The sequence below is a fragment of the Vipera ursinii genome (assembly GCF_947247035.1).
Source record: "Vipera ursinii genome assembly, chromosome: 6".
NCBI classification, from domain to species: Eukaryota; Metazoa; Chordata; class Lepidosauria; order Squamata; family Viperidae; genus Vipera; species Vipera ursinii.
In genome coordinates, this window is record NC_139515.1 from 44,504,054 (window position 1) to 44,531,278 (window position 27,225).

The 27,225-nt window shown below is 36.5% G+C and overlaps 2 protein-coding genes across 3 annotated transcripts in view; both read right to left on the reverse strand.

Annotated features, from left to right (window-relative positions):
- Positions 1-1,286: 1,286 nt before the first annotated feature.
- Positions 1,287-17,630, reverse strand: LOC310641976 (uncharacterized protein; the record flags this gene model as incomplete). Its single annotated transcript, XM_083365352.1, has 4 exons — positions 17,551-17,630; positions 16,187-16,585; positions 2,952-3,193; positions 1,287-1,379 (listed from the first exon to the last, which is right to left on the reverse strand). Exons 1-4 carry the CDS (start codon positions 17,624-17,626, stop codon positions 1,287-1,289), a joined length of 810 nt encoding a protein of 269 aa, XP_083221478.1. The 5' UTR covers positions 17,627-17,630.
- A 1,832-nt stretch (positions 17,631-19,462) lies between these two features.
- PTPRR (protein tyrosine phosphatase receptor type R) overlaps positions 19,463-27,225 on the reverse strand; it is a gene marked incomplete at its 5' end in the record, with an annotated part of 101,090 nt that continues 93,327 nt past the window's right edge. For both annotated transcript variants that reach the window (XM_083366644.1, XM_083366645.1), the window contains 3 exons: positions 19,463-20,741; positions 23,245-23,358; positions 25,956-26,113. In XM_083366644.1, coding sequence (XP_083222770.1) covers positions 20,648-20,741; positions 23,245-23,358; positions 25,956-26,113 — 366 coding nt within the window. In that variant the 3' untranslated portion in view covers positions 19,463-20,647. The remainder of the gene's footprint in view (positions 20,742-23,244; positions 23,359-25,955; positions 26,114-27,225) is intronic.

Here is a 27,225-nt window from a genome sequence, read left to right on the forward strand (position 1 = left end):
TGTTTAATGAAGTAATTAAATTCACTAGCTAGCCATTCAACCTCTGCTCGTCCCTCCCCATCCATCCAATTCAGTCTAGCAGTTTGGGCATGATACAGGTCCCATCAGCCAAGGCTGGGGTCTTCAAACTTGGCCCTTTTATGACTTGGGGACTTCAACTCCCAGAACTCCTCAGCCAGCATGCCTGGCTGAGGAATTCTGGGAGTTGAAGTCCACAAGTCATAAAAGGACCAGGTTTGAAGATCCCTGAGCCAAGGAATGTTGGCTAATGGCGACTAGGAGGCGTGTGTTTTCTGTCATTGGCCCTGCCCACTAAAACATTCTCCTTTCAGAGATTAGGATGACCCTGAACCTGTTGACCTTTCATGAGGCTGTAAAGGGGTGGTTATGGGCCTGGGGCTCTGAGTGTGTTAGGGATCCCATTTCTTAGCTAGATTAAGATCTGGCAGGCTGAGAACGGCATATATGCATGGAGAGCATATATATCTATTTTGCACTTTTTAACTGTTTATATTTTTATGATATATGCCACCCAGAGTGTCTTGTTTAGCTGGGCAATTATAGGAATCTATCTATCTATAATCTATCTGTCTGTCTGTCTGTCTGTCTGTCTATCTATCTATCTATCTATCTATCTATCTATCTATCTATCTATCTATCTATCTATCCTTTTCTATTGTCATAGCATTCTAAAATCTGAAGACATACTACTTCCCACAGGGGGGACCCACTGGCCTCATTCTTTAGGGGTTGATCCCACATTTGCAAGATACAATATAGGTTGGGAAGCTGGATTCATCAATTTTTTTATGAATCCAGAGGAAATATTGTGAGGGCAGTATCAGGCAGCATTTCATTCAGAGCTGCAGGATGGGTAGGTTCATCTTGGTGAAACCTCATCCCATCTCATCACTCCTGGGCTTTCCCCCCTCCTTCCTGAAGTGGTCTGTTGTCTTGATTTCCCTGCCCTCCAAAATGCTTCAGGAGTATCCAGAAAAAAGGCTTTGTTGTTCTGCCAATGCAATCACTTTTTTCCTACTGAAAGAAAATGGAAATGAGGAAATGAGAATAGAAGGGTGGAACCATGGCTGGGGTACCATTTTTTCACTCTTCTACTGGCCAGCTGGATGAACCTTCGTCCCATTTCCTTTTCTACTGAAGCCAGGAGAACATTCCCACAGTGGAAGGAAGCACAAGGTTAGTGAGGTGAAATCAGTGGCTGAGAGTAAGTGTCCATAGTGATTCTTCATTGGTAATAATGTAGTCTTAAATGCCCTTATTCATGATTATTCAGAAATAAATTCAACACAATTCCATTCAGTTTGCTTCTGGTCAAGTGTGAATGAAATTGTATTATCAGGTTTCTTCAAGAAGTTTAACTGAAGAACATTATAAAAGTTAGAATTACAGTAGCTTTATGTTGCTGAGATAGTTGGCTAGTGGTTTGCAACTTCCAGGCTGCTCTTGAATTCCATTTTTAAAAATAATCGAGTTTAAGGATAAAATATAATTAAAAATCAATATGGCAATGGTTACATTTTTAGCAATCTTTTTAATTCTAAAAATGGCATAGTTCTTTCTGTCACTGGAAAGATAATTCTGTAGCTGAAGATCCATCTCACAAACCACCTCTTAACTGATGTGCAAACGCCCAATGCCTTTGCTGGTCTATCATTAATGCTCTTATGGCAATAGGGGAACATGGCTGAAATGGAATTAGAAAGGTTTGGACCATGCAGAACAGCCATCTAGACTGAGAACAAAGCAAACAGCTGGAACAGATTCTTATTTCACCCACTCCTTCACCCAGTTATGCCTTTGAATGTGCTGCATGTCAGCGCCTATGTCAGCCACGGCACTTCTTTCCAAAATCCATGTATATGTAGAAGTCTTGTCTTGCATTAACACCTGAGACTTATAACTGTACCTTTACCACAAACTTTCCCCCCAAAACAGTGCTAATAGGCTAATGCTGGATTTCTATCACAAGCTTACCCAATTTTGAGTAGTCATTTCTGGGTTGCCAAATGGAGCAGCTGTCATTGTTCTCATACAGTTCAAAATAGCTCTAGTTTGATATTGATATGACACATGAGAAACCTATGACCAAATCTTGGCTGGATAAATGAAATGAGCAGTACAATTCAATTTACCTCAATAATTCTCTATGATCCTTATTACCGCTCTAGGGCTATCAGTGATGGCTATAAGCAAAATAAGGATCCAGATCAACACCCACAATATTTGTGCATTTATGTATTTAATTTATAGGTTAATTTATAGGTATAAACTGCAAAGAGGGTCTCAGCTGAACTACCCATTAAACCCTCATGGAGACTCCAAGTTCCCTCTGATTCCCAGCCAGGATCAGCAATTACTAGCTGATTTAGCAGGCTCTGTCCCACTTTTCACCAAGCTGCAAAGCAATTAGAAAGTGATCTGACCACAGTAATAAAAATATCCTTCAAGACCAGATTGCATCTTAACTGCACTGAGACAAAAACTAATGTGTGGCCTCCAGGATGCATCAAGTTTTTGATAATCTGGGTCAGTGCCATGACCATGAAGTCCTGAGATGTCCTAGATTCAATGTTTCTGGGTGGCAGATCGAAGTCCTCAAGAACCGTAAGCCTTGGGTCTAACTCACCAGCCCAGCAATGAAATCCAGCAGCTCAGGCAGGGATGATGTTGAGCAACAGGGATATACAATAGAATCTGTTCCCTAGAGCCCAACTTCAATCAGAGAGTCTTACATCCAGTTATCTATGGAGCAAGAGCCTCTGGAAACTCCTAACAACTTGTGGATGATAACATTGTACTGCAATCAAGTAACATGTACATCAACATCAGTTATCAGACTCAATATACTGGATTATGATCTTATTGTTCCTTTTTTATTCCAAAATATAGTTGAGGAAAGGAAAGCTTTTCCAGTGAATAAATTATCTTACCTCATTTGTAGTGCTAGAGAAATGATGAGTAGTTGTAGGAATCCAGTTTTTTTCTGTCACTTCAAATAAATTCTGGTTAAGACTGAATTTGCCCATAGTCTTATAGTTGTTTTGTGTAACATTTCTGATGGAAATCATTGTATTGCCACTGTCAAGAAAATTCTGTGGACTATAGCTTACAGGATTAAAGGGAAAGGATGGGTTTTTAGTGCTCTGAGCCAATGGTTCAGCAACTTGGAAATCTAGGAGGAATAAATGTATATAAAATCAGGGCTCAACATACATAGAAATAGTTTGAAATATTAATCACATCTTAACTGTTAACATGAATAGTGTTAAATGGTTTTCAGTTTTACAATAATAGCTGACTACATAGTCTTTTAATTGAGAAAAATGCTTTTTGAAAGTATAATTATATTTAGAGCTGGGTTGATAAGATGATATCCACATTGCTCTCTGATGTTAGATTTCTAAAGAAATCCACAATGGCCATTTCTTTAGGTGCATCCATGATTATTCATAACTTTAGTATGCACATGTGCTTAACTGCTCAGTCATATTTTGACAATCCAAAGCAAAGTTTCCACAGTCTACCTATAGCACGAAGAAACTAACTTAATCATTTCATATAATAAGCTAATCATCAAGGTCTAAGAACTACCCCAAATCACACTGCACTGTAGAACTCAGGAACTGTACTTGTCCTGTTCCAATTTAATGGCAACTTTCAGAAGTGGCCCTAAGAATCGGCAAATTCAGATCTTGCCCTGGGTGCTGAAGTGAATAAGACATCAAACTGAGATTAGTAATATGAGGTTTAAAAGTAACTTTTCAGTATTTAAACTATGTTTGTTTTTCCATTTCTAGATAGTTTTATGTAAAACTAATTGGGACACTGGTGTACTTTGGTGTGAAACTACCAAAGTATATTTATTTCATGTTAATTCAGCCACACATTTTTAAAATAATACATTCCTACCGCATTTAACATATTGAAGTTTTGTCCTGATTTATTGTTTATTTCCATATAACAAAGTGGTCCAAAAAGCATCTTATACACAGCCATTTCTCTTTCTTTCAAGAAACACTCAATCCTTAACACAGTTAATATCACATGCTTCCTCTGTCCAGAATTCATATGTTTCCCATCAATTTCTTATTTTTAACAAAAATTCTATCACACACATTCAGAATTATTAATTTTTCACTATTTTTCACTGATCTTTAGTAATTCACTTTATTTCCTTGTGAGATACCACGACCCTTGGTATCTGGGACATTACTTTTTATGCACATTCTTTGATGATGGATCATGCAATCTATTTAATATTTGCTGCAAATCTGTTGGGTTCTCTGCTAACAACAAAGCAACATCTGCATAAAAGAGGTCCCCAGCTATTCATGCATGCTTGTGTCCCCAACTACCTCCCTTGCCAAAACCCAACTACCCTAATCATATGCATTTCTACTACATTTATACATAATTACATCAGCCATTCAGTGCATCATTTGCTTAATTCCAATTAATTAAGGATTGCATTTATTCTTTTGCATGTTTTACTTCTGTCACATACTGCTTTTATATTCAGCAACTATTCTTTATCTCCATATCCATGAAGAATGTTCTATGAGTCAAGAGTCACTCATTTTTCAACCATCTGCCCTATCTGCCATAAAGTTGCTTTGCGCTTCTCAGGTTTTGCTCACTGTCACCTCTTGCATTATTTTTTTTATTCAGAATTCTGCCAAACCCTTCCAAGGCACAACTAATAAATGAATCCCTTTTCAGTTTTGGAATTCAGTGTTCCAAATTTGTTCTGTAAAGGGGGATAATAGTAGCATTCTTCCAATTATTAGGCACATATGGAGTCTTCACACCCTTTAAAAGAGGCATACAATCATAGGTAAATCATATCCTTGCTTTAATTTATTGTCAGTCGCACCATCTACACTGTTGTCACAGCAACAGTGCCTTTTTATATATATTTTTGTTGGATAGCACTGTCTTAATTCTTGTCTGACATAATTAGCATCTTTCCCATGAAAATTTCTAAAATACTGTTGTCAGCATTCTCTTACTTGAGTTTCACCCTACCATTTCATTTCTTTTATTTTAAATTCCATTTACCCTGCTGGAAGTTTGTTACATTTCCTTCAAAATTGCTCTACATCAGGGGTGTCAAACTGCCTGCCCATAGGCCGGTTTCATCATATTGAAGCCACACCCACCTCATTGCCGGCAATGCAAAAAGAGTCGCAATACATCGTGACACGTCACGTGACATGGCAAATTTGACATCCATGCTCTACATCTGTTTTTTAAATAATAATTAAACTTTTAATTTTAATTATTCTTTGCTTTCTTAGTTTACATTCTTTACAAATATATTTTTCCTCACTATACATGTTATACAATATCTTTCTGTCATCCTCATGTTTTGCAGCAATCAATCTCTTATTTTTTTTAGCTTATAGGTCTTTTACATCATTCAAGCATCATTTTTCATGTGTTCAAATGTTTCAAATCAAATCAAATTTCAGATATGTTTCAAATGTTACCTTAACTCCATGCCCTTCTTTAGCATTCTGTAACATGCAGTTTTCTCATATTTTCTTTTTTCCACTGAGAAATTAGCTATTTTCATATTTTTTATTGAATTTATTTATATATGAGACATATATTTTCTCTTTCTGCATTAATTCTATTCTCATCCTTATTTTTTCTTTCATTTCTTTTCTTATCTTCCTTGTTTATCTTTTCCAAAATCGTCTCGTGATATGATCAAAAATGGTATGGCCCACTTCATTAATTCTCTGATTTCTGTATCAGGATTCCAATCCAGACTGTTTCCATGCTGATTCATTTTTGGGTTGCCAAATGGCCCAATCACTTGTTCTGCACTCTCTTGTTCTCCCATAGTTACAGATAACCCCCCTTTTCCCACCCCTACTTCCAATTGCATGGATTCAGAATACCCCATAGTTTTCTGCAACACTCATTTCTGATTCTTTCATTACTGCAGTCCATTGCAGCATGGCATGCAACTGTCACCAACATATGAATTCTTACTTTGATATGCAGACACAAGTTAGATTGCACTAATTCACTATTTTTGAAACTTTTTAGTCTTTATTTTCAGAATTTAAATATATACCTTCACTTTCTTATGTACTATTTAATTCTTCTGTAGAAGATCAGGTATCTTAATTCATACCTATTTCATTCTTCTTCTTTCTCTTAATTTCATAGACTCATATCTCTTTTATTTACTTAAAATAAATATTTAATATTTGAAATAAATAAAGTAAATCAATTTGATTTATGATTTCATGCTTTGTAGCATTTATTCCTTTTACATTTCAAGATGCAATCTTTCATACACCATGGTGATAACTGAGTTCATAGATACTAATCTCTGCCGCAAATCATGACTTTACTCAATACTAGGATTTATAAAATAGAGAATACCTTGCAAGGGAATATACCATTGTCTGCATCCCACAAAATGGAAATACATGCAGTATATTGACAAACAATCAGGATGCCCAAAATAGCATAGTGATTTTATTCTGTCTTACTCAAAAATAGAAAAAGTAATTTTAGTGTGTTGCCCAGATAGAACAACCAGAAACACAATTGATTCAAAATGCATATAGTGAATTAGTTAATATTATCATTATGATGAAATATTTAGCGCCAGTATTAAAAGAAGGTTTGGTTCCCGCTTCAATCCTGGGAACAATTTTAGGTATCAGAATTACTCTCAAAGACCAAATTTAGCCCCAGTTATCTGCTGGCTTATAAGAGCCTTCTCAAAATAATGCAATCATTTAATAAGTTTCAAGTGCATTCATATTAATTTGGCTAGAACATGGCTCAGCACTGTCTTTGAAATAAACTCTTAAAGATGACAATCATGATGTCAGATAGTTGATCTTGTCACCATTATCTGCAGCCATTTGGGAATGGTTTTGAGAAACTGACCAGAAGCATTCGTCCCAGGATAGTTGTTTTTCCATGCTGATTTAGGCAATCTGTAAATGCTGCTTCGCTTAGGCATTTCATACTTCCCAAACTTAAACAAGTTTTGAATCTGCTTCCGTTTCGTATTTGTTGTAAACTACTCCTTTAAATGTTTTATTATGGCTATTATTTAAATTTTATTATTACTGTGACTTCTTTTGAAGTGTTTGGATGCAAGGGAAAATGAAAACAAGGCCACTCAAAGTCACCTTGAACTGTGAGATGGTAGGCAATTAAATTTGAAAAATAAAGACCCTGGAAGCCTAAACATTTTCTCTGGTCTGTCTGTGTTATCCATCATGACTATCTTCAGTGTTAGAGATTTTCCCAGATGTTTCTTGATATACAAAGTATCAAACCTGCTACTTTCTACATTCAAAACATGTGTTTTATTGCTGAAAGCCAAGGACAAGAAGAGGAAAGAGGATATTGAAGAGAAAAGGAAAGGAAGGAAATTGTAAAGTTTTCCTGAAAGTTTAAAATTTTCTTGTAGTGTCATCTGGAATTATTTGCTTTCAGATACTTTATTGCTGTTCTCCATAAGTTGTTCTCCTTAAGGTAAATCTCCCATTTTACAGTTCTTATTTTCTTCTGTTAACTGTACCACTTAGCATTTTTTCCAAGTAATATTTGCAATTGCTCAAGTGAACCATTAATAATTAATGGATATTTTCTTCTGTAGCATATACTGTATTTTTCCAGTTTCATATGTTATAAAGAGAGCTGAGAATGGGAAATGTTTGTTAAAGCAATACATGGCAAATCCCAATCTTCTACTTTATATTATATTTAACACATGATTCCCATTTAACTTGCAAGTTGCACATGCATCAATAACAAGCCTTAAAATTTGAAGTCAGATCTAAATCACAGTTCTTCATCAGTACCAGTAACACCAGCTAGGAGTTCTGGACCAGATCTTATTTCTCCCTGACTTTCTCTGCTATTCATAAGGCTATAAGGTAAAGGTAAAGGTTCCCCTGCACATGCGTGCTAGTCGTTTCCAACTCTAGGGGCCGGTGCTCATCTCCGTTTCAAAGCCGAAGAGCCAGCGCTTGTCCGAGGATGTCTCCGTGGTCATGTGGCCGGCATGACTAGACACCAAAGGTGCACGGAACGCTGTTACCTTCCCACCATAGTGGTCCCTATTTTTCTACTTGCATTTTTACGTGCTTTCGAACTGCTAGGTTGGCAGAAGCTGGGACGAGTAACAGGTGCTCACTCTGCTACATGGCACTTGGGATTCGACCCGCCAAACTGCCGACCTTCAGCGTCCTAACCCACTGAGCCACCGCATCCCTTCAATATACACATATATTTTTTCTGCTCTGAAGAATATGGTCCTGTACGATTCTACTTCAGCCTTTTACAATTTGAAGTATTATGTCCAGCCCATTTTCAATTGACTGGGAATTCTGGACATCATAGTCCTATCACATTTGAAGTGTATCATGTTTAGGGAAATCATAACAGGTGATATGTAAATAACTTGTTGGAAAAATGTCTATGGAGATTCTCAATTATCTAGGTCAGGGTTGTCTCAAAGATCCTTTTAAAAATGCACCTGGACTTTCTTGGTTTCTTTTTCTTTGAAAACATTTACTTCTCATCCCAGAAACCTCTTCAGCTTTTTTTAATCAAGAAAATCCAGCTGCCTTTTGAAAAGCACCTTTGGGACAATTGTTGAAAAACAAGTATTTTTATTGTAGTAGACTAATATGCCCCCTCAGAATTGGCTCTACTGCTTCATCATTGCATGTGTGCATTTCTGGGAGAATTTATGTTAAGAAAATATAATTTTGACAGGGTCACCCAAAGTATGAAGATCATCCCATCTTACTAGATAAAGCAAGCATGCACCTATAACAGGCAAGTATGACATATGGAGATACTAAGGTGAATGAATACTTTAGTGACAATGGCAAAGGAACCTGTTCATACTGTGTAGTAGAAGATCACCGTAAAGCATACCTGTATTTTACCAAGAAAATTACATGCATGTATGTAAAATTAATTGATGATGCAGTGCTGGTTGATGGGCCTTTCGGTTGGATGACTTTCAACTTCAGAAAAAAAAGATACTTTCAAAGTATCAATGACATTTATGATATGCAAGTTTAAATCTATCTTGCTACTGATGCCATGCAGGGAAGAAGAAAAAATTGCTTGGATACAATGCAATCAATAACCAAATAATACAAATTAGACTTAGTGAAAAATTCTTTCATATGTTGAGTGTTTATGGTCCAGCCATTAATTCAGGTTGATGAGCTTTATGGTCAAGTTCAATCTGAAATTGCTACAACCTGTAAACAAGATGTGCAACTTGTGATTGGAAACTGGAATTCCAAAATTGGAAATAACAGAAGAAAACACAATCGGATTCTATGACTAAGGAAATTAAAATGAAGTAGGAAAACAGCTTGATAATTTCTGCCAAAGACAAGAAACAGAAGAAAGCCATCTGATTGTCAGAATAAATAGTGGAACTTTCCAAGAAAGAAGCCAAAGACAAGAAAGAAAAGATCTCAGGAAGAAACTTAACAAAGAATTTCAGAGAGCTATGAGAAATGACAAGAAGCAGTATTGCAATGACTTCTATAAAGACATCATTGATAGAAACAGACATGGAAATACAAGGTGTCTCGCAACAGATATCTGAACACAAAAGAAAAACCCAACCATGAACTGGTATGCCGAAGGATGCCAACACTGAGGTGGTAACAGATGCATAGATCAAGATTCAAGATCAAAGATGTGAGTATACTGAAATTTTGAGATATCAATATCCATGATGATTTAGAAGATATTTTTCTATTTACAGGAACTCTTAGTACTAGAAGAAGAAGCTAGATCAACACTAAAAACTCCTAACAATATTATTGATAGTCAAGGATATAGCAAATGATTATACAACAAACAAATCCAGAGTTTCCACTTGAAGCACAAATGGCTCAAATTATTAGATTTTGGGCATACAATGAAAAGACCTAGCTTTCTTAAAAAATCCATGATGTTGTAAAAGATGAAAGAGAAAAAGAAGGCAACCAGCAGCAAGGTGAACTTGCTCAGTTATGATAGCAGTATACACCATTAACTGAAGGATCAGGCTGAGGATAGATCAGACATGTCAAACACAAGGCCCGGGGACCGGATCCGGCCCGTGAAGTGGTTTCATGTGGCCTGCAAAGCCATCCTGGAAACAGTGAGGGAACGGCCCCCACTGCCTTGGCCCTGGCCCAGAGACCCTCCTTCTGCCAGAGACCCTCAGATCTGTCCCACTCCTGCCCAGGCCCCCATAGGCACCCTTGATGCAAACGATGTAGAGTTGGCCATGCCCACCCAGTAGGCCATACGCACTCTAGCCATGCCTACCCAGTAGGCCACATCCACCCAGGTCACACCCACCCGGCCCTCTGAGGGCAACCGCAATGCTCATGCAGCCCTCAATGAAATTGAGTTTGACACCCCTGGGATAGATCATCTTGAAAAAAAATTACTGGGTAGTAGTTAAGAGTTGACACTGACTTGACAGCACATAATCATCAGTCATATTAACTTGGGTATTTGTTGAAAAGTAATAACTTGGTGACAGTTACATAAACTGAATGGATTTTTTGATTCAGCCATCTAAAATTTCATCAATATCATCACATCATCATCATCTAAAAGTCAGCTTGTCATCTTTCAAAATCCATTTCTTATTTTTATTCTTTAGCTTAAGTAGATGAAAATATGATAACCATGACCCACTATTAGGGCACATGACAGGAAACCATCCCAGACACTAGTTGTATCATTTTGGCAAGCAGATGCTTTCTGTGTTAGCAGAAACAGGCTCCATTTGGGGTAATAATCACACTCAGGTTGGTCATCCCAAAGGTGCCTTTTCAAAAGGCAACTGGACTCTGTTTTTCCTTGAAGACTTTGCTTCTTATCCAAGAAGATTTGAAGAAGCATCTTTGGAACAACCATGACATTGGATGACTGAGAATCTCCTTAGTCAATCTGGTTAGTCAAGAACTACATTATAATAAATGGTGTACAGATTGTCTGTCAACTTGTTTAACAAATAACTTGGTGGAGATGATTGCCAAATGTCTGACAATGGATTATGGTTTGAAGAGTTTATCTTTTTGAGATGACAGAATTTAGTACAGAAATCAATGATTACACTTCATACCTCATCCATGGTAAAATAATATATATTTTTATGTTGGGAGAGTAATGATCAATCTGTGACATTTTATGGTCCCACTATTTAATTGCTGAATATTGGTTACAACTGCATCACACTTCCTATAGCACTTTGGAATCTTTTTTTTGTCAGAGACACCCGACTACTAAAAACTGAGTTTCAGGCACAACAAAACTTTGTTTTGCTGCCACAACACTAGCCTGGTTACTAGATATAACAATTTTAGCTTGAAGATTCCCTTTAAAAATGTAATTAGTGGGTTATAAAGAGCCGGTGTTTCCAAATATGATCATTTGGCATATAATTATGAAGGTTTAGAATGCCAACCTATGATTTCTACTCTTTTAAAAAAAGCAGTCGGCAGACTTTCATCCTGAAATAAATTTCTTTGAAAAACATTGTCAGGCATGTTTAATGTTTCCAATAAAATAAAACTTATCTTTTATTTAAGATATTTATTCTTGTGAGGTCCTTTTCAGTGACAATTATTCCTTGTTGTAAACCTCTTGCATGTTACTTAGCCTAACATATAGTTCAAAAGTCTTGATAGCTGTTTTTTTCCTGCCATATCAGCACTCTTAACTATTTCACACTGTGGTAAGGGGGAAACTCCAGCATCCTGCAGCAGGTTGTATATATATTTGGACTATATTGTTTGTTTTCTGTTACTCACCAGTTGGATGCCTACCTCTCTGTCTACAAGGGGCTTTGCCACACATTATTTTTTTATGCTTTGTTCATGAATATATTTAAGGTTCAACTTCTAATCTTTCATTCTTTGCAGTGCTGTAGAAAAATATATATTGCTGTGCCATAATAGCTCCTTTAAACATTCAATTGCCTTCAGGTTTTTTTAAAGTATGGACAAAACAGTGTAAAATCTTAAAAAGGTAAAAAAAAAAAAAGAATCCCTATGGGTTTTGCTCTGCTAAACTAGTCAACTTTAGGGGCGGTGCTCATCTCCATTTCTAGGCCATTGAGCCAGTGCTGCCCAAAGATTTTTCTGTGGTCATGTGGCCAGCATAACATTAGGCCGCAGCTCAGTGTCTATGGTGAAACACGAAGCGCTGTTACCTTCCCATTGAAGTGAACCTATTTATCTACTTGCATTTACACAATTTCGAACTGTTATGTTGGTAGGAGCTGAGCCAAGTTGTGGGAGCTCAGTCCGTCACACAGTGGTAGGATTTGAACTGCCGAAGTATAGACCTTCTATGGCATCTTTTTAACCACTGAGCCATTGCACCTTTTTAAAATCTAATTAAACAAATTAAGTAACTAGTTTAACAACTACTTCAATACAAAAACAAAGAGTTGCTTCAATACTAAAATGGGCAGCATATGTAGTTAATAAATAAGCACATTAACCAAAAATGGACAGAAAATTTCTGGCCACATGGCTGTTATGCTCCATGGGCCTTTGGTGGTGCTCTGAAAATGATGGCTCTTAGTAATGGAAGATTGCCTGGCCCGGCCTTTTTAATGAAATCAGAATAAGCTGATGCTAACTGTAGTACCCCACAATGCATCTTTTATGTTGATTAGCTAAACAAATTAAATATTTTTGACATATTTTCATAAATGTAATGTTTACCTCTGTCCCCAAACTACTGATGCAACTTTGAAGGGTCTGATCTAAAATTGTTAATATATTATGTCTTTTAAAATCCATATCTCAGCTTTATTTAAGAAGTTTTTTAGTCAGATTTTCAATCTTTCAGTCTTTCTCCAAAGGGTAATATAGCTACATTTCCTTATCTAAAAGCCAAATTTTCCTAGATTACAATTAATTTGAATATTTGTTTTATCATTTTATTTATTGTGAACTTTGATTCGATTGACTAAACCAGTGCTTTTTTTGTAAAAAAAAAAAAGGTGCCGGAACTCACACATGCCATACAACCTGTCTTGCCTAACCTACAAGGTTCCATCCAAAAAAGGTGCCGGAACTCTGTTCTGGGCGTTCTATGACAAAAAAAGCCCTGGACTAAACTCAGTTAAAAACAGAAGCTAGATGTAAAAAATGAAAAGGACCAGAAGAAATTCATAGAATGAAAGTGATGGCTAAACTCTAAGATCATAACTAATTTCACTAGCCATGGAAGAAGGGTGATGGAACCTGTCTTCCCACAGTTTCATTTTGCAAAACTACTTTCAAAATTGTGTGTTCCAAGTTAGATTTGAAATCTGTATAAGGAACTGTTCATGTGGCTTAAAAGTAAACTTCAAATATAGTAAAATTGACTTGTCAACTTATTGTTTTAGGGCCTTTATTTTCTGCTGACTGAATGCTACTCTGAAGGCAAGATTATGGGAGAAAACCAGCACAAATACTATTCTTACAGTAATATAATGATTACATAATGTAATTATATAGAAGTATTATTTATACTAATAATATATTACTATAGTATATTAATGTTATGAAAAAGTTAGAATGCACAAAGAATACCAAATGCAATTATGCTCATGTATTTCAGCTGCTAAATGGAACTGATTGGATCAAGAGGTGAATAATTGGGAGACATTTTGTTTGCTTTCTTATTGCCAGTTCTTCTTAACCCATATCAGTCATTCTGTTCAAATGCTATATTCTTTTCTCTTATCCTCTGTTTTGTCTGCTTAAGTTTGCAGACAAAACAAAAGGAGGATATAACGTATGGGTATTACTCATGTCAAGCTTAATGTCTAAAACTTTTTTCTCATAGGAGCCAAAGAATTTTTTCAAGTTATAAAAATAATTATTAATGTTAGTAGGCTCCTGGTCAAACCTCTTAAAATACAAAGATATATTTTAATATCATTAGTTTTTCTAACATTAAAAATTGATTGCATTTTCAGTACTCTTACTTTCTGAAACAGCTACAGTCCTAATTCAAACATATAGCAGTTGTAAGGGAGAAATTTGAAATAAATGTGTAAAGTAACATTTTTAAAGAAACTGCCATAATTGTTTTATTTCAATATTTGAGTGATATCGATAAGATTTACAGTGCAGGCAAATGCATGTATACTTGGTAAATTCAATGCAATCTACTCCAAGAAATAAAATTTATTCTCAGGTATAAGGCTTTTACTTTATCCTTTCAGCAAATATCACTGAACTTCCACTAAAATCCAATAAAATTCAAACGAACTTATTTATGAATAAATATAAATGGTTGAACAGAAGATAATATTCCCATTTCCAAATGGAACAATTCATCAAGATGGTTTTATACTCTGTTGGGAAAAGATAACAGATAGACAAACCATGCTGGGTTTTATAGATTAACATTCACACTTTATTTTTTACTTGGAAAGTTATTGGCAGGCTATGTAGTACCTACAGAAATAGTGGCACCTAGCCAAAAGAACTCCAATCACCCCATCAGTTAATGGACAGCCACATTCCATACCAACTGTAGTTTCCAAGTGATCTTTAGTTGTACTCCAAAAAGTTGAACAGTAGCCCAAAGTGATCAAGGCATTGGTAACTTTTGCTAAGGCCACTCACTCAGAAAGAAGCAATAACTGAAGCTGGGCAGAGGAATCCCAGATCAAGCAGGCACTGTGAATCCAGGAGAATCCATGCTCTTTTGGCGAAAGTGTAATCCTGACCAGAGCCAACACAGTCACTGACATAGGCTACCTCTATTTTGCTCATATTTCATTTTACTTGTATCATTCCATCCAATCCCCTAAACAACTATTCATCCAATAACTCATGATCTCTCATTTGTTCTTAATCACATTCCTCTATCCACAGATCTCTGAAATGCTAAGTAGTAAGCATTTTACATGCTTTTGTTTAAAGGCTTACCAACTCTATTGTATACATAAAACTCTGTGCCCTTTTTGCTTCAATATAGGAATACTGAATGCCTGAATACTGAAAGTCATATTCTGTGTATATAACCAGTCCCAATGATGCTCCAGGTATTAAGTTTTCCACAAAGAGGTCTACTCAAGCTATGGCCTGATTTGCATGTTCAATTTGCCTGTTACAATTGGATCCAGGCTTATGTATTTAATATATTAATGCTTTCTTCATTAATATAAGAACATATACTTTTTAAAGTAAATAATAAATTTGAATCTGTCATGCTCAGAACCATCCAGCCCAAACAGTACTAAAATGTATAGGACTTAAAACATCAACATGATCAAACAGAAAGCAAAAGAAAGGGTTTCAATGGTGGAGCCTCTTCTATCTTGTGTACTATAGTAAATTCATTAATATGAGAGTACAGTGACTGTCTGATTATCATTTTCTGGTTGGCATATATTATTCACACCTTTAAACCATTGCATAGGCCATTGCACTCCATATCCTAAATATGTTAGTTTAAAATATATTAGATGGAAAAGAAATGCATTATACCATATTCATTGGTCATGGATAGAGCATTCAAATGTCTATTTGATCCAGGTCATTAAGAAAAACAAAATATCAAATATATCAGCCCTATACCAGTCATTCAAACTTTTTGCTGGCTTTGGGCTATATGCTGATTCAACATAGTGGCTAACAGAATTAGATATGAATAAATCATTCTGTAATTCAAACTTTATTCCAGTCATATATTCAGGCAAATAGTGTTTCTCATCTATTGCTTTTTTTAATCCACCATATTGTAGTATGCATACTGATCTTTGGTTTTTTTTTACTAGTATGATTGGTTTTATATTAGAAATGTTAAGCTCTATAATTTCAAGAGGCAAACAGACTACTAGCATGACCATGTATTTAAATGATTGCTAATCTTGGCCTCTTCATTTCTGTGGGGGAAATACATCTTTCTGTTCACCATCCCCAAGAAAGGCCATGAAAAGCTACCTGGAAGCATGGAGAAAGATAACAAACATACATATATAATTAAGAAGGCATTTCTTATCACTGTCCTTAAAACTACAGTTGGACTATTTTGGAGAGCTTTTAAAGTGCTTCTAAATGATTAAAGTCAAATGTCATTGTACTTTCAAAATCTTATCTTATAGTTGACAGGAAACATATTCAAACAAAATGCTTACCAATCTTTGAACAAAGATTTTCATGGATGTTCTCTCCCTTCTCATTGACATCAAGTTTTTTCCAACTATGGGGATATTTCCTGCCCTTCTTCACAACTACTCTTGAACTTCTTTTCTCAAGGAAGAGAGAGCTGTTTTTCACCTCCAGGAGGCCTTCACTGCTGTAACAAGTCCAGCTAGGAGCCTCAGAGCAGTTGGCAATAATCACTTTGCGGGAATGCGCAACTTTGGACCTGGTAATGGCTAGACATTGGCCAGTTCTAAGATGAAGAAGCTTGTCTTCTTGCAACCAGTTCCACTGCTGATTAATATTGGTCAAGTTGCACATTCCCACATAGGCTATTTTATGACTTTCATAAATACACTGCTCTTTTTGCTCATGGATAATCAGAAAACTATCTAAAAAAAAGAGAGACAAAGAATCCATAGTAACAGAGTAGAACACCTGTTAATATTCATAAGATAAGGACAATAACAAAAGCACAAATTCAAACCCATTCATTTTATCACCACTCCCATCATGCTAATGTATAAATAATTCATATATAGATCAAAATGGTTAGGACAAAATGTCAATCTTATGAATAACGATAAAGCTTTATTGAATTTCAGTCTTTACTTTTTCTTAAACAAAAAACCTTGCAAAAGTATAGCCAGAGTTAGAATAGATTCACATGATGAGATTAACACATTTTGTACTAGCACAGTATTCAGTGGCAATGGCAGTCAGATATATTGCTAGTCCTTATTGATCACATATTTGTTTCTACATATATATGTATATCTATATATAGTACTGACTTGGGTGTAATGCTCTTAATTGTAATACAATTCCTAAACATTTTTCTTCCTATAATGTTTAAAAGACACAACTGGTAAATTCAAGAATAAATTCACTGAGATAAAAACTATTCAATCCTAACTATAAAATACCATGATGCAATACTTCTTATATTTCTTTCTGCCAAATATTCATTAAAAAGTCCCAGTGATATAGATCAATTACTTGAAATAATACGCTCAGTTAGCATTTGTTTCTGCTATTCATTTCCATTTTTACAGAATATTTTATATAATATATATTCATAAGCATGTGATATTATAACTTTTGGAAAATATGAAATCAGAAAAACAGACAGCATCTCAGAGTCTCACATTTAAGGTAATTTTTAAACACAAAACTTAATTTTCTTTCTGAATAAAATCTAAATATGGGCTTCCATGGCCCATCCCTCTATTTCTGTTGTATACACCAAACCTTAGAAATTAATTATTCTATTTCAGAAACCTTTTGAAAATTCCCAGTAACCCTTGGAATTCACAGCCAGGAAAAAAAGAAACAGAAAAATTGTAGTCATACTTACCAGAGATTGCAAAGGCCAGGGAGGTAGAAATTAAAACACGAAGTAAAGCCCCCATTTTCCCTCTAACAACAACCATTGCTTCTTTCTCTCTCTTCAATTTTTTTAAAAAAGCATCGTCCAGATAAGTGAAGTGAAGGCTAGGAAGGAAATGTGGTTTCACAAGAGGAAAAAGTCTGTGACGAACATTTCCTTCTATTCAATTGTTTTTGGGGGAGTTTTACATCACTTTGAATTTTCATACAGTTCTTTATTGTCCTATCTCTTATATTTAGGAAAACATAAGCAAAACATGAAGGCATTAAAAACAGATCTCAGCTAAGGAAGAGGAGCTGTAATTTGGTTTAATTACCTGTCTGCAGGTGTACTTGTGTGTAAATATATACTGTGTTGTCCTGTAAATACCACCAGCTTTTTGTAATGATATGTTATTTATACATCTAGGAACATTACATATTTAGATGTCATATAGGATTTCTCTGTATCCTACAAGGAAGAAGGGCATGTTCTCTGGGGTCTCTTTATTATGAATTCAATTGAGTATTTGTGCCCTGAGTGCCAACTTGTAACATTCACATGGCATCTTCATGACATCATTTTTCACTGTACTTTGCTGTCACTTCATCCGTTTTTCTCTATCAAACAACAATGGTTGTGAAAGAAATTAATACCTTTTGCCTGGATTGGCTCCACATCTTTTTGAAGTGAGGAAGGATGCACGAAATAATAAGCATGGCCCTGAAGAATGATTTTCTTATATTGTGGCATTACTGAAAAAGGTGGCACAATTCAAGAACTGTGGAGTTTAGAGCCTCAGCTTTATAATGCATAGGTAAAAAAAGATAAAGGAGTCCCTGAAGATTTTACTCCACTAGTCATTGCCAACAATAGGGATCAGGGCTCATTTCTGTTTCAAGGCCATTGCACCAGCGGTGTCCAAAGACATTTATGTGGTTAACTGGCCAGCAGGATGTCATGGAGTGCTATTACCTTCCCACCAAAGTGGTACCTATTTATCTACTCATATTTGCATGCTTTCAAACTGCTAGTTTGACAGGAGCTACAGCAAGGACAGGAGCTCACTTCGACAGATTGGGCTCAAGTCTTGAACTTGGGCTGCTGGCTTTCCAGCTGAAAAGCCAGCACCTTAACCAGTGAGCCACTGCGCTGCTCTTAAAATATATAGGTTGCTCTGGAAATCAGATGGATTTCTCACTGGGCTACAGACAAATATATTACTTTTACTCTTGCTGTCTAGAAATGTCCCTGTGGTGTCATCCAGAAAGTAGGGTTCTGATTGCTTTATTCTGGATTAATTTGGAGTCAGCAGTTTGTAGAAGTAGTAAAGTAGTAGAGTAGTGGAATCAGCAGCAGCAGTAGTAGAGTTCAAAAGCAGTAGCTCTTCTCTTGGTCTGCCCGTGCCTTGACCTTCCAATCTTATAATCTGCTTCTCTCTTGCTGCCACTAAGGAAAGTATAACAAGTACTAGTTCATTAGATCAGGTCCCCCCCCGCCCCTTTTGGGCACCAAGGACCAGTTCCATGGAGAGAGGTTTTTCCATGGACTGGAGGGGGCATGGTTTCATGTGCTGCCTGCATCTCGTGAATTGGGCTTATCTTGTATGTGCCGGTCCATGGACTGGGGGTGGGGACCCCTGTATTAAATTATAGGAATAGAAAGGTTTCTTACACATTACTTTTGATCACCCAGATAGAATAGTGAGAAGACATATATAGACCTTGGAGAAATACTCTCAGGCAGAATGTTGTATCACTGAATACTCCAACAGAAAAGTAGCAATATTTGATTATAATGACTGAAACAAAAATTTAAAAATTACAAGCATCTTTATATGCAGTTTATTAACTACATGAAGCAAAGATAACATCATTTGCTTTAGAAACCTATGAATAAATTGTGTGCTGAAAACCCTCGAGTTTTTGAAGGTGGAATGCCAGCTAGGAAAAAATAAATAAGCCTTATGTTTAACAAAGCTTTCAAGATTTTGTTTCTCCAAGCATCCAACTTCACATGTGAGTAGAGGGTTTACAACTTTTTTAAAATTAAAAGACATGGAAATATTTTAAAATTTGCCATATAAATATATGTTACAAAGATTATTTTCTGTTTGTTTGTAAAATGACTCATGATTACACATGCACAGAATTCTGCCCTGGAGCAGCTTTTTAACACAGTAAGTGGTATTGAATAAATGCATAACTATTGCAAAATGACACTGGATGCAATTTATTAGGGATTTCTCTTGACCTAGCTCCATTGAAATTAGATGGACGTTCAAAAGAATCCAGCAATCTTCATTAAATGCATTCCTTTTTTAAAAAAATAACTTCATCTTTTTTCATATAATTTGCACAGGAAATGGTCCTTGTGTTGCACCCATTTTATTCCCCAATGTTTTACCAAATTCACTATTTGCAGTAAATATTTATGAGCATTTACTACAGTCATCATATAAAATAGTTATTGATTTTTATTCATTTTAAAACCCACAAATTTATTTTATTTTTCCTCTGTAGGATGCTGTGGAGATTACTACTAATAACCATCCCCTTGCAGCTTTTGCCACCAAAAATTCAACGCACTCCAAATGAAGTTTACCGCATAATAGGGAATAGCACTTAGCAGGTACAATTGAACATCTGACTGGCTATTCACAAGACAGACTTTGCAAACATTGAAGCATGTATACACATTTCTTCTGTGAAATTTCCCACATCCAGTTGTTATACATACATACTGTACATACATACATTCAGTGTTTCATATTCCATTAATACAGAAATAAATCTTCCTTAATATATGCACACCCACACACGTGTATACATGTGTGTGTATATGTGAAAAATTCAATGTAACATCAGCATATTAACCTTCATTAAAACTGTTTCAGGAACAATACATTCAAGACAAGAGTCCATCAATCTTCAATGCTTTTTTTTTAAAGGATCCACATTCCTTTGACAGGTTGAATGCTCTGTTTCTCCTTCTACAGCTGTCAACTCCTTGAAGAAGTTGCTGGAAGGTAATGAGATAAATTACCTCAAAAGAGAGTGATCTGTTTACTTTTTCCATCTTGGTTTCATTGGATAGCTTCAGCGGAGAGCCTGCTTTCATACAGGTTCAAGGCATGATGAACAAATTCATACTGTTCACTTGTTTGGACCATTCCACCTCTGAAAAGCAAAAGAAAGCAGAGCAAAATAAAAAGGTAACGTCTCGCTGATGCTACAATGCATTTCCCTCCCTAAAGCCTTGTGTCATCTATCCTCTTGGTTTTTAGTTTGTATTTAATTCTTATTAATTGTAGTTGGTTTTATATTTGTCTTTTTATCCTGTTGTAAGCAGGGTCGATTCAATAGTGAAATGTGCAGCATATTAATTAATTAATTAATTAATTAACACAATTTGATAGAATATCTATCTGTGTCTGTGCCCAATCATACTGCATTTCCATTTTAGTTTGGCAGGGGATAGCATCATTTCAAATACCATCCAACTCCCTCCCTCAACCAGAATCAGAATGATAGAAATGTGACCATGGAAAATGACGTTTCTATCTTGGACCATTTTCATTGCTATGTCTGCAGCCAAGCTGATGCAAAGTGCAAGTGTTACAGTTGTAGCTGAGTTCATTCCCCCTCCCCCCCACGAACAATGTTTCCCATAATAATAACAAAAAGAATTTTCCCCCTTATCCTTATTTTTATTATCTACAGAAGAGTTTCTAATACTTTTTTTTTCCTGAGTAGTCTCCACCTTGAATATTCTCCAGCCCTGGACAATGTCTGGGCATTTGGTAGCCATCATTTTGCCTCACCACACTCCCAAAAGATGTTTGGGCCTAAGTATTGATGGCAAAAGGGTGCCATCACAATTACTGCTGTTGTACTTGCAAGACCAACATGCCCACATGGACACAGCTGTGAAAAATGAAGGAAACTAGGCTAAATGATAACCCCGACATTTCATGAAATAGTTGCCAGGTTCTCTTCTGTCAAAAATGATGAATACTTTTGCAGCTTAGTTCTGGCATCTATTGTGACTACAATGACTGTTGAAATGCCTTTTCATGTCTTTATGTTCCCTTGATAAAGAATACACTGTGGAATGTAACACCAGATGTATACAATCTTGCCACAAGGACATTGTCCAACTACAGAGTATTATTCCTTTATATAGAAAGAAAAGCTGATTTTTTTTGCTAAAGTTGACTAACTTTCTGTAGCATCATTAAGTTTTATTTAAATAATAAGCCAATAACAATCTGAATCCTTTGCATGTGGCATTTATTAAATGTATTAAAGTGTTAAAATATATTCAAAACTCAAACTTGGAAGGGCACTATTTGCTGCTTTTCAATTATAGTTTTGGGCTATGCAGTTCTGCAGTCAAATGTCTTGATTTTGTTTGCTGTTCTTCAGAGGATGCTGCTCCAGTCCTTGAACTATTTACCAATTTAAAATTCAGAACAAGCAACGTGCATCTTCAAACGTTTAAGAAAATTTGAATGTGACTGCTGATGTCCATGAATTTGCATTCTGGCACTAAATGGATGACCTGTTGTGGTCCTAGAGCACACGTACAGGCTGCAGGTTTTCCTGTCCTTTTTCTAACGCCTCACAGGCTTCCTGTCTCACCAGCTGACATCGAAGAAATGCTGAAGCCATGACTCATTTCAGCATTGACAGCAGAGCTGTATTTAATCTGACCATAAAAGTAAAATACACAGCTCAGATACTTTTAAAGACACATTGTGGAATTCCACTAAGCTATGGAATAAACTGGTCATTCTTCTCACAGGCATTCTTCTTACAGGCTGTAGCTAACACATAAATAGCCTGGCTGGGGATGATAGGGAAATATAAGAGATGTCAAGTACAATAATCTTAGAATTTACAGAACAAATTTAAAGGGGGCACTGCCATCATGGAAAGATCAAAGAACTACTTCTCCCACCATTTGTCTGCTGATAATGTTGCTTTTCATGTTTAATTGTATTTTGCATTTTGCCAAATGCATTTATGAGTTTGCCCCTAAAATTCCTAGCAAAGAGCCAAAGCACACACAATGATGGAATTGCATGGATGCATTCCCATTAATCTAGTTACTTCTTTATTGTAAATGGGCACAAAGGGCGTGGACTGAAATGTTGGATAAAGAGGAAATTGAGTTTGCAAAAACTTTAAATTGATTTTTTTAAAAATCTCATTTATATCCCGCCCTTCTCCGAAGACTTAGGACGGCTTACAATTTAAAGCACAAATCAATGTGCTTAGCAATAGCCTTCATTCTATGTATATGCCTGCTTATTAGGGCTTTCACACACACCCCAAGTGGCATTATTACAAAGTCAGCTTAATTGCCCCCAACAATCTGGGTCCTCATTTTACCTACCTCGGAAGGATGGAAGGCTGAGTCAACCTTGAGCCTGGTGGGCTTGCGAACCTGCACTAATTGCAGGCAGCTGGTGTTACTTAAGGAGGCATTAGCCCACTGCTCCACCAAGGCTCTTTTACATACAATGGAGCTATTTGCTATTAATTTTGCTTATTAGTTTGGTTCTTCTGGATCCTACAAAAACTTCAGAATTATAGTGGTCATGACAGGAACGAGAGTGACACTTAAAAATATTGGGTGGCAAATATTAATGGATTTTGTCCTCTTATGTCATCCTACCTGTCCAAACGCAGTTGGCAGACAATACTCAATGCGTCAACAGCTCCTTCTTCCCTGAGCTGATGGCAACCAATCGCAGTAGCAATGAAACACCCTGTTCTTCCTATTCCAGCACTGTCAAGGAAAACAATTAAACCAAAGCTGAATAGAATTAAAATGACAGATTATGGCTGTTGTCACAGGATATTTAAGTGTTGAAATATTCTCCATAGAAGAAGGAGAAAGGCTTTGTTCCTAATTTACTGATGGGATAATCTCAGATAACCATTTTATTTTCTCAGCAGAACTACATATGTATTAAATTTCTATGGCACCCATCTCCTCTACAAGGTGGCTCTGAGTGGCATAAAAATTTAAATTTGTTTAGAAGCTTAGCAATTTAATGAATGTAAATTTAGTTGAAACTTTTGATTTTTGTTCCATGCAAAAATATGTGATTAAGTAGATGAACATGATATTTAACCTCTTCTTAAAAATTCAGCAATTTTCAGCTCCATAAACTTCTAGAATATCTAAATTCTTATAATATATCGCAATGTAATATATTGCAAAAACAAGACACATGTCTGATATCTGAGAAAATAAAAAATGTCATATTCTTAGATTTTAGTTTCCCAGACACTTTTGTATTTTCCCTCTTTCCTTGCACAACTGAGATCTTAATACAAATATGTACATTTCCTGCCACAGTATGATAAACTCATGGAACTGCATTTTTTCTGATATTTTAAAACAGAGGTCCGCAACGTTGTGGGTACCAGGGAGCAGTTCTGTGGAGAAAGGTTTTTCCATGGACCAGAGAGTGCATGATTTTGTGTGCTGCCTGCATCCCATGGATGGGGCTTTGCTTCTTTGTGCAGACCAGTTGCTGGCATGCCACGGCCCGGTACCGGTCCACAGACCGGGGGGTCAGGGACCCGTTTTAAAAAACCATATTATAGAAAAGAAGATGAGTAGAAAATTTATTCTATGAACTGCTATAAAAACAAGCTCCCCTTACACTGGGTGAGAAAATAGGTATTTTCAACACATGGTATAATTCACATTGTAAAAGATTATCAAAAGCTATATAACCTGGGATCTTACTAAAATTGTGGTGGAAGGGAAATTCAGCAAACTATATGTTTTCTAAAAGTAGTATCATTCACTGAAGAAGAGTTCTGGATTACTATCTATTTGGATGCAAGATCAGTGTCAACTATTGTTTGTTGTAAGTTAAGATCAGATGTGAGATTTACCAAAAGGCGAGACTTGGGCAATTCCACATTGCAGTCTAACTGCTTTTTTCCTTAGGCTTCTCCTTTCCTGCTTGTTTCTTAAGAAATCCCTGCCCAGATTCCAGTTGCCAATGAGGCCAGGCTGGTGTTCCGTCCAGACTATAGTTCTTCAAAGACCTGACTCGTTGTTGCTTTGCTTCTTGCCTTCCATTTCATACAGGAAAGGCCAGCCTCATTGTCTGACTCTTGTGTAGACTGGTCTAACAACGTCTACCTTTTCCTACCTTTTTGGAGTTGTTCCTTCTTCACCAGTCCCCATCCCATTCCTTGGTTTCTTAGAGGTTTGCACACATGATGCCTTCAAATCCCTTCCCACATTATCTCCCTCGCCACTGAAGTAGATTCTTCTTTCTACTTACTTTTGTGACATCATTACTGTACTCTCATGCTACGGTAATCAAAGCATCAGGGGAACAGGCTGCTCTTTGGTTCCTACCTTACTATGTAGAGCCATGGAAACTTTGTAACAAGGAAGAAATGATAACTTGGCTTTATTAAAAGGAAACTTTAATCTTTCTATCTTGAAGCTGTAACACAGGTGTATAAACAGATAAAGGGAAGTGAAAGAAAGCTTTACAATATTGTAGACAGGGTGAGGGAAAGCTAGGGACCATATCTCATCCAAACTGGGCATTAATCAACAGGGTGTCCACTAGAAGATGTTAGAGTTGAACGGAGCATAATTCTCTAGGTTTTGGCACAGTTCATTGGCTTAATAGGCCTTTTTTAATCAATTGCAAGATTATAAAAAATGCAGAGAACATAGCCGATCTACAAGCTAGGGCAGTGATCAGACACTACAGAGAGCGAATATGCCAAGCCCTACAACCAATCACAGTTGTAGCTGTTGCTATATCAGAACAAAATGCTGGAGATGATCCATTCTGAAGAGTTTGTGACAGTTCAGGTATGACGATAGTAGTTTTGAACCAAAGCTAGACAACAAGGGTGGGTAGGGGATGCATTTCTGGTGGGCTAGAAGGAGGAGGAGGACAATGTCAGTGGTAAGTGGACCATACTGGAACAGGCCAAGCAAAATGTGTGGCTGTGCACTTTGCTAGAAGGCTACTACTGAGCATTAAATCTGTTTTAGGCAGCAAATAGGGGACCTGCCTGAATTGAAGACGTCATATCATAAGGGGAAGGATTGTTGTCTTTTGGATAATTATAGAATATAGATAGATCATAAAATTTGCATGAAAAAGTATGAGTTTTAGTCCAGATTAGGCTGAGAAAGATTCTTGCCAGAAGCTTCGAAAGATATTTCTTATACAGATGGAAATGAGTTCAATAAAAAGCTCCTTATTGTGTAAATGAACCAGCTTTCTACTTTCTTGACATGTACAATCAACATTGCAAAAATCAATTTTGAATTTGTATTTTTTCCTATCCTGCTCCATTAAAATTTAAAATCATTTTTAAGGTGAAAATTACCTGCAATGAACAATAATAGGACCTCTATCAGTTGAAGCTCTCTTGTCCTCTTCTACATCCAGCATGAGTTGTAAAAGAGGTTGAGCACTGACTGGAGTTTTGTGATCTGGCCAAGAAGTGTACCAGTAATGTTTGACATTCCTCGACTGGTTTCCTTGCTGAAAACGATGAACGACATACATATGTTAACAACACCATTGATTGAAAATGAGGCAAAATGTGTTTCTGCACACAGTGAAGCAAGTACTTTGGGGAGCTTGGAGCTCTCTGAGCTTGGTTGTTTTCTTGCAGATGTTTCATTACCAAACTAGGTAACCTCATCGCTGCTATCACTGATCATGTTATCTGGTTTGGTAATGAAACATCTGCAAAAAAAACCCAATCACACTCAGAGAGCACCCAGTAGCCCACAGATTCAACCCTAAGCTACAAATATTCTCTTCTATTGGTAAGCAAGTACTTCTTTGGAACTCAAATGGTGGACATGTTTTTATAGTTGGCAATGGAAAATTCTGCATATGCTGGATATTTTTATTGGTACCTAGCTATCATCTGAATCTTCCCAGGCAAAAAGCTTGATAAGCCAAATAAAATCTGCTATCAAACTGTGATCAGCTCAACTTGGTAGGGATAAAGACCAAATGTGTCTCATAAATATTATTATCATGTATAAAATAGAAATCTACTTCATTATTGATACATAACATTTCTCAAGCTATCTTCTAGACATACACTGTATTTATCCTAATTCATATTAACAGACTTTAAAGATTACAATTTTGGACGGCATTTAGTTGAGGAAGGCTGATAATCTTACTCATAATTTAGGATACTATATACCTTATAGTTCTACAATATTATATTATGCTGCCATATTAAGCAACCATGTTAATGCATAGACTGGGCTACCAGCAGCTGAATATAGTTTTTTCATATTCTTGTGTAAGTTATTTTCTTGGAACCTTTAACCTAAGGGTGTTCCCTTAGGTTAAGGGAACCTTTAACCAGCAGGTGTTCCCTATCTAAGGGAACACCTGCTGCCGGCATCAACTTCCCATTGTCCTGTGCGCTCCCACAGGGAGGGCCTTCTTAGGGTACCGCTGGTTAAGGAATGCCGGCGGGTTATCCCCAGGGGAAGGCCGTTCTCTGTGGGCGCGCCGGCCCTTTGGAACCAGCTTCCCACGGAACTTAGGACCGCCCCCGACCTTCGCTCATTTCGTAGGGACTTGAAAACTTGGTTTTTTGAGTTGTCTGGCCCAGACTGAGGGGT